General features: G+C 45.3%; 1 protein-coding gene across 1 annotated transcript in view; it reads right to left on the minus strand.

Moving 5' to 3' along the window:
- Nucleotides 1-5,079: 5,079 nt before the first annotated feature.
- The window catches only part of NHEJ1 (nonhomologous end-joining factor 1), a 94,824-nt gene continuing 84,824 nt past the window's right edge, over nucleotides 5,080-15,079 (minus strand). Inside the window, exons 6-8 of the mRNA XM_011964624.1 lie at nucleotides 7,826-7,943; nucleotides 6,983-7,101; nucleotides 5,080-6,209 (exon numbers count right to left, since the gene is read on the minus strand). Coding sequence (XP_011820014.1) covers nucleotides 6,135-6,209; nucleotides 6,983-7,101; nucleotides 7,826-7,943 — 312 coding nt within the window. The 3' untranslated portion in view covers nucleotides 5,080-6,134. The remainder of the gene's footprint in view (nucleotides 6,210-6,982; nucleotides 7,102-7,825; nucleotides 7,944-15,079) is intronic.

The following is a 15,079-nucleotide window of genomic DNA, read 5'->3' on the forward strand; positions in this document are numbered from 1 at the left end:
GGAGTGCAGTGGTGCGATCTCAGTTCACTGCAGCCTCTGCCTCCCAGGTTCCAGCGATTCTCCTGCCTCAGACTCCCAAGTAGGCCAGCTGGGATTACAGGTGCGCACCACCACATCCAGCTAATTTTTGTATTTTTAGTAGAGATGGGGTTTCACCATGTTGGTCAGGCTGGTCTCGAATTCCTGACCTCAGGTGATCCACCCACCTCAGCCTCCCAAAGTGCTGGGATTACAGGTGTGAGCCACTGCACCCGGCCCACCACACTAATTTTAAAAATGTTTTGCAAAGATAGGGTTTTGCCATGTTGCCTAGGTCTCAAACTCTTAGCCTCAAGCAATCCTCCCGCCTCAGCCTCCTAAAGTGCTGGGATTACAGGTGTAAGCCATGGAGCCCAGTCTCAAATTTCCCCTTTAGTACAATCCAGACACTCAATCTTTTCTTTTTTTCTTAATTCAAAATACCATTGTACAGCTTGTCCTTCTGAAATGATCTATTCCCTTTGTCTTGCCATTCTAATTATGTAAATTTTCCTGCCAGATTTAATTCACACCTATGAAAGAGGGCAACACAACGGACATTACCACTACCAGAAAACCACTCAAGTTGGGCCATCAGTATCACCTTCAAATGTCATCACACTATTAGTATTGCTGTCATATATGAAACAAAACCTAAATTATTACCAGCTTTGCCTTCCGCAACTAGTGCCTCCTCATTCCTCCCACGTGACAGGACACCCTGAAATCCCCCCTAGGCAACAATGCTAAATGAAATTGGCAGTCTTTCCTTCTTGTGTGGCGTCAGGCTTTTTCTGTCTTGAGTAAGGGCTGTCTTTATCATGCATGATTCCCAACAGTACTGCTCTTGACCCCTGAGTGGAGACCCACACCCTATGGAGCTTCTCTACTAGCTCCAACCCCTTTCACCACTCCCTGCTCAGCCTTCAAGGCCTGAGGTAGGAGGGAAAAGCCAGGATGAAGTGGCAGTCAAGAGGATCACCCTTCCCCTACTCCATTCTCCCCTCTCCTGTCACCCATTTCTGACTGGCCGTCAATCCTATCAGGGGTCCATAAAGCTGGGAGGACTCTGGCCCGGGAGAGGGGGGTAGGGGTTAGGCAAACAGGCCAGGGAGGCAGTTGGTTGAAATTTAACCACAATATTCTCAGTCTCTATTGTTTCGAGTGAGGCCCAATATTTCCACAGCAGGATTATAGGATCTGATTAACCATGTTAGACAACAATGCCGAGCTGGGATGGGCTTCCCCTTCCAGCTGCCAATATGAAAAAGTAAATACAACACATTTCAGAAGGGACTCCCAGCAGCCCCTGAGCCCTACTCCCCAATTCTAACTCTGCTACTGTTTTGGGCCCCAGAGTAAGGGGAGGGAGGAAGAGTGTGGCACTGCATGCTCCTTTAACTACTGGCCCTTGGCCCAGCAGGACAAGTAATCCTAGCACAATCTTCCCAGGTGAGTCAATGGCTGTGCGCTCCCCACACCCTGGAGCTCTTCCAGTGCTTCTTCCGGGTTCCCCTGGTAGACTGGCCCAGATTCTCAAGAACCCATGAGAGTTGGGTGCCGAGTGGGTGGAAGGGTAGCAAAATCTGTTGGACTCCAGACAGAGAAACTGAGTGGGGTGGGACTTAATAGCTGAGAAGAGTGATGAAGCCTTTGCTAGAATACTTGGGTGCTACCTAATGATTTCCTATGTGCTAGGATAGAGAACTGAGAGCCCAGAGCTGAGAGGATACATAAAAGGCCACCACAAAAAAAAGTCTCAGAAGATGGGATGAAAGATCAAGAACAGATGGACTTCTAGATCCTCAAATAGAGAAGGATTCCCTATGGTCCCTCTTCCTCACATAAGACAAGCTACCTCATACCCTCCACACACTGGATGTTCCACTCATGATGAGGTCTTCTGAGGCCTTGGCCAAGAACACAAGGAAAAAACACAGAGCAATGAGCTGCCCTGGACAAGAGTACCCTGTAGCAGCTTCCAGGGTGTCACCGCAGCTGGGAACCCCCCTCCTACAAAGCGTGGGCTTCCTTCTCTTCCTGCATTCCCCTCTGTATCTAAGAGCCTAGTGTAATCCATTACAATTTTGCTAGCCCATACATTTATGCATGTTAGTAACAGAGATGAGGAACCAAGGTTCTTGAGCTCTGAGTTTGGTAGCTTCCTTGCGGTATGTCACTTATTCCTTTCAAACAGATTTTTCTTCAAGAAAAATTAGAAGACAGAAACTATTTCACAGCAGAGTTTAGAAAAACATATTCTGATTGTATCAAAACCTAGTTAATGTAAAATTATATTATTTAATGGTATAATACCCCTGCAGTGATATTTTCTGAGTTAGGGTTAACACTGACCCTGTTCTCAAAGAGTATAATCTAATGAAAGGATGAAAACAGAAAAGTGCACAAGAAATGTGTCTATTAACACAGTCTACATTAACAGCACAAGCAGAACAGACAAAGTGAGCTTACCATATCATGAGGAAGGGCTATTAAGAGAATTTAGGCTTACCCTATACTCTTTGGAGTGAATTTGTGTAGTTTTGTAAGTTGGAGAAAATGAGAGACAGAATAAATGGAGAGAGAAAGATGCTCTTGGTGACAATGTAAGGAATGAAACCAGGAGGAGCAGCACAGCCTTTTCCATTCCCCACTCCTCCCGCCAGCTTTGTACAGAGTATACAAGGGGCCCCTGCTTATCTCCCAACAGACGTGGGCTAAGGAGGAGGTAAGGGCTTGGGAAAATGGGAGGTCTAAGTGAAAAGGAAGGAAAGAAAAGGGAGTCCAAATGTACTGCTGGATAAAAACAAGCAGCAGTAGGGCTGAGTATCAAGAAATGTGAGCATCTCTTCTTCCCCCAGTGCTCACTGTGGGTGCGCTGCACCAGGCCTGTGGAAGGATTTTGGTCTCAACAGGCTAGACTCTTTCCAGTTCAGAGCATAGGAACACAGATCTCACTCTTTGCCACCTTACACCATAGGAATTAGCTCCACAGGAGTCAGGGAAAGATAGAGACTAGAAGTTTTCTTTTTGCCTTCTCAATAACTTTACTATCCCTTGGAAATTCTCCTTGATCTGGGAGACCGGCTGCCTGGTGACAAGAGAAGAGAATGACCCTAGTGATATCTTTCAGGACCCAGCCTGAGCTCTGCTTTTAAGAGTTGCTGGGGAAGTCCCCATTGAGGCATGAGAAAAGGAGGTGCTATCCAGCTGGAGTGGAAAGGGATGAGGCTTTCTCTCCAAGCAAAGAGCATGCCTGTCCTAGCTAACTACGGAGGACCAGCCGGCAAGGCCAAGTAGGCCTTGCAACCTAGGTGGCGCTATTTCTCTACTTTTTAGGTCGAGTTCCTGCAGGAACTTCCTCGAGGTCCCAAGTCCTGCTCCTGGTTTGCTGGCTTGCTCGTGTAAACCACCTTATATTATTTTTTTTTCTAAAAATACTCCAAAGCAATTGAAAGAGTCCCTTCTCCCACCAGCCAGCTCTGGCCCCAGCCCCAGCCCCGGGGAGCGGGCGGGTAGGCGGGGAGGTGGGCCACTGCTTTATTAAACACAGGGAAAACTAATATTTACGGAATAAAATTTATGGAGCAGCCACGAGAATTCGACCCTTTTATGTGCATGTAGAGTGGGGGTTGGGCCAGGCTGGGGGCCTCAGGGAGGGGCCCAAGCCAGGGGGCAGGGCTGGAATACAGCCTGGCTAGGCCAATTTGTCAAAGCAGGGATTTCCCTGGAGTTGCCTTAGGATGAATGATGCTCAACCACTACCCGTAGTTTTTGGGGGTAAGGGCTTCAGGGCAAGAATGCCTATGGCAGGGCCTCTCGTAGCAATGTTTCTCTAAGGACGTATTTAAGCAATACCCCCATGGAGACAGCAACCTTTGGGGATGATGGGGGCAGAGGATGGAAGGTTACTAGCTATACTATTACTTAACCTTTTTGGAAGGTCACACATTCTTTTTGAGAACATCAACATTTTGCTCTTAAGATTTTACCTACTATTTTGAGGGATTCACAGGCCTCTGGCCCCGCTGTGATGAAAAATGTCTTGAGTCTGTGCTCTTAGAGTACAGGGAATGCCCAGGGTGAAGAACCCGTATTTTCTCCAAGCTTGCTTGGGAAGCCTTTCCATTTCCCATGTGCCTTGTAGATAATGAAATCTGACTATCTAAATTATGCTGAAAAGAAACAAAAGATCGGCTCAGTGCGGTGGCTCACACCTGTAATCCCAGCACTTTGGGAGGCCGAGGTAGGTAGATCACCTGAGGTCAGGAGTTCAAGACCAGCCTGACCAACATGGTGAAACTCCGTGTCTACTAAAAATACAAAACTTAGCTGGGCTTGGTGGTGGGTGTCTAATCCCAGTTACTCGGGAGGCTGAGGCAGGAGAATCGCTTGTACACAGGAGGTGGAGGTTGCAGTGAGCCAAAATCGTGCCATTGTACTCCAGCCTGGGCAACAAGAGCAAGACTCCATTTCAAAAAAAAAAAGAAAGAAAGAAACGAAAGGGCAAAGTAAGCCAGCTGATAGGCTGTTTTTATTTAGTTCCCAATTCACTTCGATGACAGTCACTACCACATAGCACACTCTAGGGTCCTCTGGTTTGGGGGTAAAGAAAAGTTATCAGCAGTGACTGGGAAGGAGCCTTGGTGGAGCTCTCAGACTCTGCTAGCAGGAAAAAGCATGAGGGTAAGTCCTGGAGTCCTCAAGAGCTCCTTCCTTGAAGAGGCCCAGGGGAGTAGAACATCCTATTGAAAGGAGGCAAGGTCATGGGATACGGACGTTTACAGTGGGAGACTGGAAAGAAGGACCTAATGTCCTTTCTGGAAAATAAATGTTTTCATTAGTGTATATAATAATGCTGCGAAGAACTCAGCTGTCTGGGCTTAAATTCTGGCTGTCACTTATTAGCTGTACGATCTTTGATAAGTCACTTACTCATTCAAGACCCAATATCTTAGTGGGTTAACAGCATCTTCCTCATACGATGCCATGAGGATCAATGTCAGGTGCTCATTAGAGTACCTGGTATACATTAACTGCTCAATAAATGTTAGCTATTTATTATTGTTTTTCTTATTATAATTATTTTATTATTGTTTGATCATCTTCTCTTGAGACTTGACATCAGGACAGAAACACCAGTATATATACAAGATATATGAATAAGGAGGCATTTAACCATCACAAGTAAATAAACCAGAAATGGGACAGGCATGGTGGTTCATGCCTGTAAACCCAGCACTTTGGGAGGCTGAGGTGGGCAGTGATCTCACTAGAGCCCAGGAGTTTAAGACCTGCCTGGGCAACCTGGCAAAGCCTTGTCTCCACACACACAAAAAATACAAAAATTAGCTAGGCGTGGTGGTGTGTGCCTTTAGTCCCAGTTACTCAGGAGGATGAGGTGGGAGGATCGATAAACTGCCCCGCATGGTAGTTTAACCTGTTGCCTATACTTTGGAAACAAAGAGAAAAATGCATTCAAGTTTGACACAGGAAAGCAGCAATCATCTATCTATCTTGTGCCCACCATGAAAAGAGTTCTCAAGATCGAAGTGGCCAGGTTCAGCTCTGGCCGCTGCAGAGAAGTTTAAGAAGAATCTGAAGGACTGGACTGATGGCTAGACTTCATCCAGAGACAACAATGGGGTGGTACCCAGTGAAGTGAATTGGGTTATGAGTTCCACAGCATAAGTGATCCCAAAAGCAGGGGAGTGTGAGTGCTTCTTATTCCATGCAAAAGACAGAAGTGGGTCTCTGAGGAGTGTCGGGGGCTGGCTGGCTAGAGACTCTAGGGAAAGGTAGACAAGGCTCCCTGAGTGTGTGGTGCTTTCTTGCTGACTTGCCCTATATACCTAAAGTCCATGGTAGAAACCTGAATCTACAGAACCTCCACCAAAAGAGAGGAGAGCATGGGATTCTCAGAGACTGGCTTCCACTTGAATAGGAAGGCCAATTCTCTGTGGGCCTGTCAACATGAACTTCAGTTTTCTTGCCCTTACAGTAGGCCTCTGACTGGGTCACTGTTTTAGAAATATTGCTGCCATGCAAGCTTCTTTCAAGGTGAAGCTTGGAAGCTATTCTCCAAGTCCATCCTCAGCAGCTGAGGCCACAACAGGTTAACTGAAGAGCCCCCTTGGCTTCTTCCTCTTGACCTTTGACAGCTGAGGTCTCTGCAGAGGGCCTGAAGTACCCTAGAAAAAAGGGAACCCAAGTTAGTAGGGGTTTTGAAATAGTTCCACTGAAATTAGGAAAGGAACTTTCTTCCTCTCATGGCTCCTGGTTAGGACGAGGCCTTCTTTTTTTTTTTTTTTCGCCCAGGCTGGAGTACATGGACACAATCATAGTTCACTGCAGCGTTGAACTCCTGGGCTCGAGCAATCCGCCTGCCTCAGTCTCCAAAGCAGCTGAGACCACAGGCACATGCCGCCATATCTGGCTAATTTTGTTTTTTGTAAAGATAGGGTTTACTTTGTTGCCCAGGTTGGTCTCAAACTCCTGGCTTCAAGTGATCCTCCTGCCTTGGCCTCCCACAGGTTGTGATAACAAGCGTGAGCCACCATGCCCAGCTAGAAAGAAGAGGCATTCAGGAAGTGTCTGACATAGGTATTTTTAAGTCTATGTCAGGCAGCAAATGTGATATAAGACCCTAAGCAGGAGATGGAGATGTCCGTTCTCCCCCAAGGAACAGCCTCGCTGACTATCACTGGTCATCACTGGAAGTGGGATAAGGTGAAAGAGGAGTCGAGGCACATCATTCGTACAAGAACTACAGAGAAGAGACAGCAAGGGAAGATGTGCAAGACCACGACTCCCATCTAGACACCTACAATTTGGAGCCTGGTCACAAATATCCCTCAATATTGTTGAGGCAGTGCCAATGAAGTAGCAGTTCCAGGGACCACTGGTTTGGGGGATATAGGTGCCAACTCTCAGAACACCATCCAAGAAGCTGCTCATGACTTACTGTGGACTCTTTCTCAGGCACTGAGAGGGCTGGAGCTGAGGAGACCAGTTGTTCTGGCTGGTTTACACATTGGCTATGAATTCCTTGCGGGGAAGCACTGTTTGAGGTCTGAGGATCTCCTGAAATCAGAAGGATCAAGAGAAGATAGTGATAAATGCCTTCTTCTTACCAGGAAGACATTAGTATTCACCAAGCATTCTGATAAAGGCCAGGGTTTGGTACAAATATGTAACTAGACAGAAGTAGCCACAAGTCCAACTTCCAGCTGACTTTCAGAAAGCCCTGTTTCTGCTATGAAGATTTCCCCAGGCCCACTTTCAGCAGGTAGGATGAGAGTTTCCTTTACTCAAAATAGCCAGCTGTTCTTCTACATATTCCCTGACATGTCTCAGGTATGGAGATTAACTTTTTTTTTTTTTTTAAGAGATGAGGTTTTTGCTATGTTGTCCAGGCTGGTCTCAAACTCCTGGCCTTTCCTACCTTGGCCTCCCAAAGTGCTAGGTTACTGGTGTGAGCCACTGCACCCAGCCAGGGAAACTAATCTTTCTCCTGGTTCTTTTGCTAACCCTTCTAAGCACCTAGACCAGAGCCACCCAATCAAACTTTCTGCAGTGATGGAAATGTTCTGTGTCTGCACTAACTTGGTAGCCACCAGCCACATGTGGCTACTAATCACGTGAAATGAGGCTGGTGCAAAAGAGAAAATACATTTTTAGTATTATTTCATTTTTATTAATTTAAACTTAAATAGTTATATGCGGCTAGAAAACTATCATATTGGACAGCATAAACCTAGATCCTAATTGTATCCTCAGACAGACCAGGTACCTCTGGAGTGCTCACCAGTGCCTTGATGCTTCTGTCCCACTTGGACCTCTTGTTTGGTGACTGCCATATACAGATTCTGCAGATTCATGACAAAGGGCTTTCCATCACCAATGCTGCATGCCTCTGGCAGTTTCTGTAAGAGAGAGGAGATACTGTCATTGGTTACACTGTACTGCTGGAGAAGCGATCTAATATCCCACATGCAGAACTGGCATCAACCCCAAATGAATTAATATAAAGCAGTTAGATCCAATAGGGGGCGTCCATATCCAAGCCTGGTGGCACCAATATAAAGATTTCTCGGGACATCTCCTCTGAAGGGCAACTCCAAATGTATCTCTTATTTCCCCTAATCCTTAGGTCTATTATGTTTTCCCATGAATACCCTATAGATTTCTAGGCTCTTTTTCCAAAGGGATGATTTCCTAGAGGGCTACTTTAGGAAATTATTTCTCCTAAATTTTCCCTGAGCTGAACAAATTACTATTTTCATTAAATTCATTCCTAAACTAGAGAAACATGATAAAATTCAGGATAAAGGAGAGAGAGCAAAATGGTAATGACAGACTGAAACACAAGAAAAAATTATGGAGCTGTGATGTTCAGGCAGAGGAGACAGGAAACACAAAGCTGACAAAACTTTTGAGGCCCCCTGCCATTTTCCATTCCCCACTGCTGTCCCACGCTCCTTTACTCTATCACCCACAGGCTCACAGTGGGCTGAGATTCCTCCAAGGGGGTGAAAACTGTTCTTGAGGGGTAAAAAAAATTTACTCTTTCAAAGCATAAAGCGTGCACACACATACACACACACACACACACACACACACACAGCATACATAGATTTTTTGGTATATCTGTGGCATTAAAATTTCCTGAGAGGGAGTGATTAGCTAAAAAATGTCTTAAAAGGTTCCTCAGGGAAGTGATAATTTTTAAAAGGCTGAGAAACACTGTTATGATTACATTTATATTTATCTGTTTCCTTCACTACAGAATGAACTGTGGACTTATATCCAGAGCAAAATGATTTGCCTAGTTGTAGTTTCATACACTTGGCTGAACTGGGTTGAGGGAATGGCTGAAGACTGAACAAAGTGCAATAAAAATGAGATGAAAGAGTAGGGTATCTAGTGGTCCCAAACCTGGCTGCACTTCGGAATCTTGGAAAGGGCCCAGAACCATTTCACCTGTTCCTAGGCGTGCAAATCACCATGGTTCCCAGCCAAGTTAGCAGGTCCCCAAGAGCAGCCATGCCAGCAGCTCACATGGGAACCAACCCAAGAATCCTGGATTGGCCCATGTCGTGGGTCAAGGGCACCTTTTTGTGCTATAAGGGCATTCATTTCTGAAAGCCCCTCCTGGGAGAAAGATAGAAAAGAGAAAGTGTGAGAAACAGGAAAGCCGGTGCTGAACCAGTCAGGATAGCTGAAAACCTTGTTGATTACCAGGAAATGTCACATACATTTCTACTCCAACCCTATCCCCATAAAGACTATATCAGGCCTGGACTTTCACTGGAAACCACAGGCAATGAATCAGTGCCCCGAGTCCAAACTTTGCCTCTAGCCAGTAATCACACTAGGAGTCTAACAGCCCTCTGGCAGCATTCCCTGAGGAATGAACTGAAACAGGGAAGGTAAACTACCAGGCCACACCACCTCTACCCTACCTCACTCTCCTTCCTAAGTTCAGCTCTCTAACTCTCAAGACATCGCCTTCAAAAGAGGGTTCTCTCCTCCACAGCCAGAGAGCCCTGATGGTGGGGAGGCAAACAGCTGCCCTCCTTCCTTATATATTGACCTCTAGCATCTCCCTTCATACTACCCAAGAAATGCAGCCTCTCTTAGGGTCACTCATACATGACTTGGTAGGCACTGTGCTATCTACACAAATGGGTTAGGCAGAATGAGGCAGTCCAGAGTCATTTCCTCCTGCCCTTTCCATGGAATCAAACAGATTCATCAATTTTTCAGGGTGACCTTCACTCAGCTCAAGTATTTAACCTCAAAATGAAGTGCCAGAAATGTTGGACCTGCGTCTAAATGTGGAAACTAATCTAAGCCCTTCCTCTGTCCTTCCCCTTCTCAGAGAGATCTGGTCCTGCAGTTGCTGGCAAAGTTATTCCACCTGACTATCTATTCTCAGAAAAGTCCTAGCAACAGCATATTGCTAGAATTGTCGAATACTTAAATATGCTAGACATTGCTCTAAGTACTTAAAATGTATTAAACCATTTTTGTGTTTTCTACTACTATTTCCCTGGCATCTAGAAGAACGCTGAGGTCACCTCACGGTAGAGGCTCAGTAACTATGTGTGAATAAATGAGCACGGTAGGCACTAGCATGACCCCGTTTGGCTGAGATGGTCCCAGCTAGTAAGTGGTGGCACAGGGTTAGAGCCACCAGGCAGTCTGGCTTCAGGGCCCACACATATAATTACTATCCTATTTACTTCCCTGAACAGCAAAATTTTAGTCAAAAGGGCAATCCAGCTTCTCCGAGGATCACAACCTGCAATCCTTCACATCCCAGATGACCTGCCATCCAGCTGAGGAACAAGTTCCCCAAGGTGTCAAGAAAAGGGAGCAGATAAAAAGGAGACAGCTGGACCAGACTGGAACCCGTGGGAGCTGAGAGACCATACTCTTAATCCCATTCTAGCCATTCCCCATTATCACAGATTCCTTGGGCCTCATTCTCAAAATATACTAGGGAAGAGAGGTGGAGAGGCAGGAGCTTGGGAAAGAGAAACATTAGCTCCTGGGGCAGGACAATGGTAGTGGCTATCTGGGGCAGGCAGCAGAGATCAAAGGGAGAATGCTGGAGTCAGGAGTAAGTAAAGTAAATAGTGCCCCCTGCTATAGGTGCGACTGAGCCAGGAGCACGATGTACCAGCCACAATGCGGGTCACTGCCCAAAGTGGGGAGGGAAAGAAGAGTCAGGTCAGCCTACTTGTAGAATGCGTTCATCTGATTAACCCAGAATCAATTCTAGTAAGCAAAAAAGTTACTGAGAGTCTGCTATGTGCCAGGCACTACAGGATTCAAGGCAGGGGAAACAGATGCATCAATCCTTCCCTCATAACAGGTCTGAGTTAATAAAAAAATAGTAACTCAGAGTCCCTACCTCAAAGATTTGCATGTGGGAGATAGGCAGACATATGTTGTTTTGTTTTATTTTTCAAGTGATTTGCTATAACAGAGTTCTAAACAAAGGGTAATAGGGAACCAGAGAAGAAGAAAGGGATGAATTTTGACACAGAATTCTGCAAAAAGCATCAGAGGTGGTGACATCAAGACAAGCCTTGCGAAGTTAGACTTTGGATGTGCTGGAAGTAAGTGAAGCATAAAGGTGTGAAGACAGGATATGTGGATGTGTCTCATGGGAAACAAGACTAGAAGGCTAAGTTCACATTCACTAGTTTGCAAAGGACTTCATTTTTAAAGGTTATGCCCAAGGGAATTTCCTTTTGTTTCACAAAGTGGCTTTCTCTGCTCTACAACTGTTTGCCAAGGCTTCCTTGGCTCCAAACTAGCATTGATGGAACAACGAGGAATCCAGAGCTGCTTCCAGGCTTCGCTTTTTAGGTTCTCTGTTACATTTACCTAAACTCTTAGTACTTCCTCATTACTTACTTCTAGTAGTGTGATTTTTCAACAGCCACAAGAGCTATATTACTGTCTCATCTCCAGTTCGCTGGGACTTTGGACCCTGGTATACAGCCATACCAGAAACTTTAGGCAAACCAAAGTGACAGAAATCCTGCAGGGCATTTTATTTCCCCTTCTTGTCCCTGTTGCAGCCCATCTTGGTTCTGAGGGTCCAACCTCCCCTCTTTAGAGGTAACTCTCATCTTCATGAGGTCTAAACTCACTCCCAGTGGTCCAGAAAACCTAAGACTCTCTCAGGATTTTCTAGAGAGCTTCTAATTAGCATTTTCAACTACAAATACAAAATCTGCCTCTCCTCCCTGCCTTACTTTCCTCTGAGTTTCAGAAAAGAAACTTCTAGAATCCTGGGTAAGAAAGGCTAGATCTGATCTACTGCTCACCCTATAAATATGGGCCCACAGTCTGAGGATACAGGTTTAATGAAGAAAAAAGGAAAATAAGCTAACTGGAGCTCTCCAGAGTCAGCCTTTGAGCATGTCTTTGGTTCTGGCACCCGCCCCAGAAACTGGCACAGCCCCAAGGCCCTGGCACTAACCATCACAATATCGCAAGGGCAGGGCTCACAACACGTGACTTCCCTAAGAGTAAGAATTCCGCTCCTCCCTCTTGCAATGTGGTAAACATTGCTGGTCTGGATACAAACTTCCTTCCCTCGGGAGCCCAGGTCTCCACTTAGGGAATCACAGCAATGTGAACCATCAGCTTCCCTTAGGAATAAGAGCACATTAGAAAACTCTTCTAAGGTCTCAAATGGCCAGGGAATTTGCCAGAATAAAGAGAAAGGAACAAGCAATGTAGTTTAGGAAGAAGACTCTAAAGAGAAGGACTCTTCAAGAAACGTAACTCCCCCTCTGCCAATCCATTCATATTTAACAAATATTTGCTGATCATCTACTGTGGTGTTTGGGACTATTTAGATGCTGGGAATACGGTAGTGAATAAAAGAGATAAAATTCCCTGCTCTCTTGAAGTTTACATTCTAAAGGGGAGATCACCAACAAATATATAGCTAATTAAAATGTATACTCTGTGAGATGGTACTATTACCATCCAAATGAAATCCCTAAATCAAAGATAATCTGAAATGGCCCTGGATCCACGACACAGACCCAACTGCAGTAGTAAAACGCTGAGAGTCAGAAGGAAAGATGAACCCAATGCATGAGGATAGTTTCAAGGTTTAAAAAAGAAAGCCCAAAGTAGCTTCTCACTCAAAGAGGAAGAAGCAAGGCTATTCAGGAATTAGAAAAAAAAAAAAAGAAATACACTTTAAGTTCTGGCCTTAAGGTCTCCAAGATGTGGATTTGTACCTAAGGTGGTCTTCTACTGGCTAGCTGTGACACTGTGGGCAAGCCATCATACTTAATGGTTTATTGTGAGAGAGAGGGGAGGGAAAGGAGAGACATTGGGAGTCAGGCACTGAGGGATCAAGACTAACAACATTTACATCACAGAATATGTGAAAGAATTAAATGAGAGAATTGAGTAAGTGCCCAAGAAATGTCTGTTCCTTCCCTTTGCAAGGCACACTGAGACTTTTCTTGCCTGGCCCTACTCCAGTGAGTGCTAAGTGGACTTAAGAAATGCCCTAATGATAAAGTACATAGAGAAACCAGGTCTGATCCAATTACAGATGGTCCCTGACTTAGGATTTTTCTATTTTACTGATGATGTGAAAGTGATAGGCATTCATTACACTCCTTGACCTATGATGGGGCTATCTTTGGATAGTCTCATAAGTCAAAAACACACTTTCAACTCAGGATATTTTCTTTCTTTCCCTTTTTTTTTTTTTTTTTTTGAGATGAAGTCTTGCTCTGTCTCCTAGGCTGGAGTGCAATCTCCGCTCACTGCAACTTCCTTCTCCCAGGTTCAAGCGATTCTCCTGCCTCAGCCTCCCAAGCAGCTGGGACCATGGGCGCCTGCTGCCACGCCTGCCTAATTTTTGTATTTTTAATAGAGATGGGGCTGCACCATGTTGGTCAGGATGGTCTCGAACTCCTGACCTCAGGTGATCCATCCGCCTTGGCCTCCCAAAGTGCTGGGGTTACAAGCATGAGCCACCACGCCTGGCTCTACTATTTTCAACTTAGGATGGATTTATTGGGATGCGGCCCCATTGTAAGTTGAGGAGCATCTGTATTAACTTCTCTCCATTGGTGTCCCAAAGCACACTATTATCCAATCAAGGTCCAGATCAGGGAGACACAGAAATCTACCCAGTAACCTGTGGGTAGTTCACTGCCCACCATCACCACACTAGCCGACTCCTCGGTCTCTAGTAATGACCGAGGCAGCATGGCTTTTGCATCAGAAGGTCCTGGGTTTAAATCCCGGCTTTGCCAGTTACCAGGTATGTTACTAACCCCTTTTAGCCTCTGTTCCCTTACCAGAAAAATGAGGAGACCAACAGCTACTTTGATGAGGCTGATGGAAGGATTCCATGGGATGATATGTTAAAGGGTGCCTGATCAGTAGGTATTGTCTCCCTACCTCCCCCCAAATAGCCCCTGCTTCTCAAAGCTCTCCTTTACTCTCCAATTCTTCAGGACCTACCCAAAAGGCCAGGGCTTCATCTTCATTCTCTCCACCCTCTTTTCTGGGTGGCAAGTATAACAGTAAAGAGTAAAGCTCCTACTCTCTCCAGAAGCACACAAAGCACAAACAGCTTGCTTCCAACAACATTTTAGCAAGAGTATTCTGCACAGCCCAACTGATCCCACAATGCTTGAACCAAGAACTCTCTCACCACCATTTCCTGCTTCCTAATGTGGCTTGTGCAAATGCTCTGCTATGTCATTTCCATTTTCAAGTAATATACACTCAATACGGGCTATCTGGAAAACACAAAAATATGACCTGCAGATATAGATCATAAAAATAGCTAACAGCCAAATGGTTTTTGAGGGGATTAATTTCACAGTTTCCTCAGAGTCTGAGAGAAAAAATTCTCAGGACAGAGAAAAGAGATAGGGTGGTGATATCTGGATTTTTAGGAGACAACTGTTTCATTCTCCTTTCTCCTCATTTCAAATTTTCCATACCAGCTCACTTGGATGAGCTATCTCTGAGTTTCAGACAATAACCAACCCTGATACTGGGTCTCTCTCTCTGTCCTCACAGAATACCCCTCTATCAGTTCACTGATCAGAAACCTTGGTGATTTGGGAGAACACATAGTACCCTAAATACACAAGGCACACTGCCCTTGAAGGTCCAAATGTGAAACTGAAGAGAGAGCTGACACTGCCCCTGTGTTTGGTCTGATTTAGCTTTGTTTGGGTCTGTCCCTGCAACAAGGTCTTCCCTGATCATGCTGCCCTGTTGCGGCCGACCTCGCCACGCTCTATGATTAGCCTCCAGCTCCTGAGCATCCACTCAGTGCTGGGCTATAAGGAAAAAGAACACACAGAAACCCAAACTTAATCTTGTGTTTAGGGACCTTGCAAATTAATTAAGTCATAGTCCAACTCACCCCCCCCCCCGACCTTTAAAAACAAGGTGGGAGAATGGATGCAGCCATACAGTCATATAGCAAACATGCATGTATGCAACCTAGTCAAGTTACTAAATCACTTTCTTTTTTTTTTTTTTT

This window comes from Mandrillus leucophaeus, unplaced genomic scaffold (genome assembly GCF_000951045.1).
Source record: "Mandrillus leucophaeus isolate KB7577 unplaced genomic scaffold, Mleu.le_1.0 Scaffold70, whole genome shotgun sequence".
NCBI lineage: Eukaryota > Metazoa > Chordata > Mammalia > Primates > Cercopithecidae > Mandrillus > Mandrillus leucophaeus.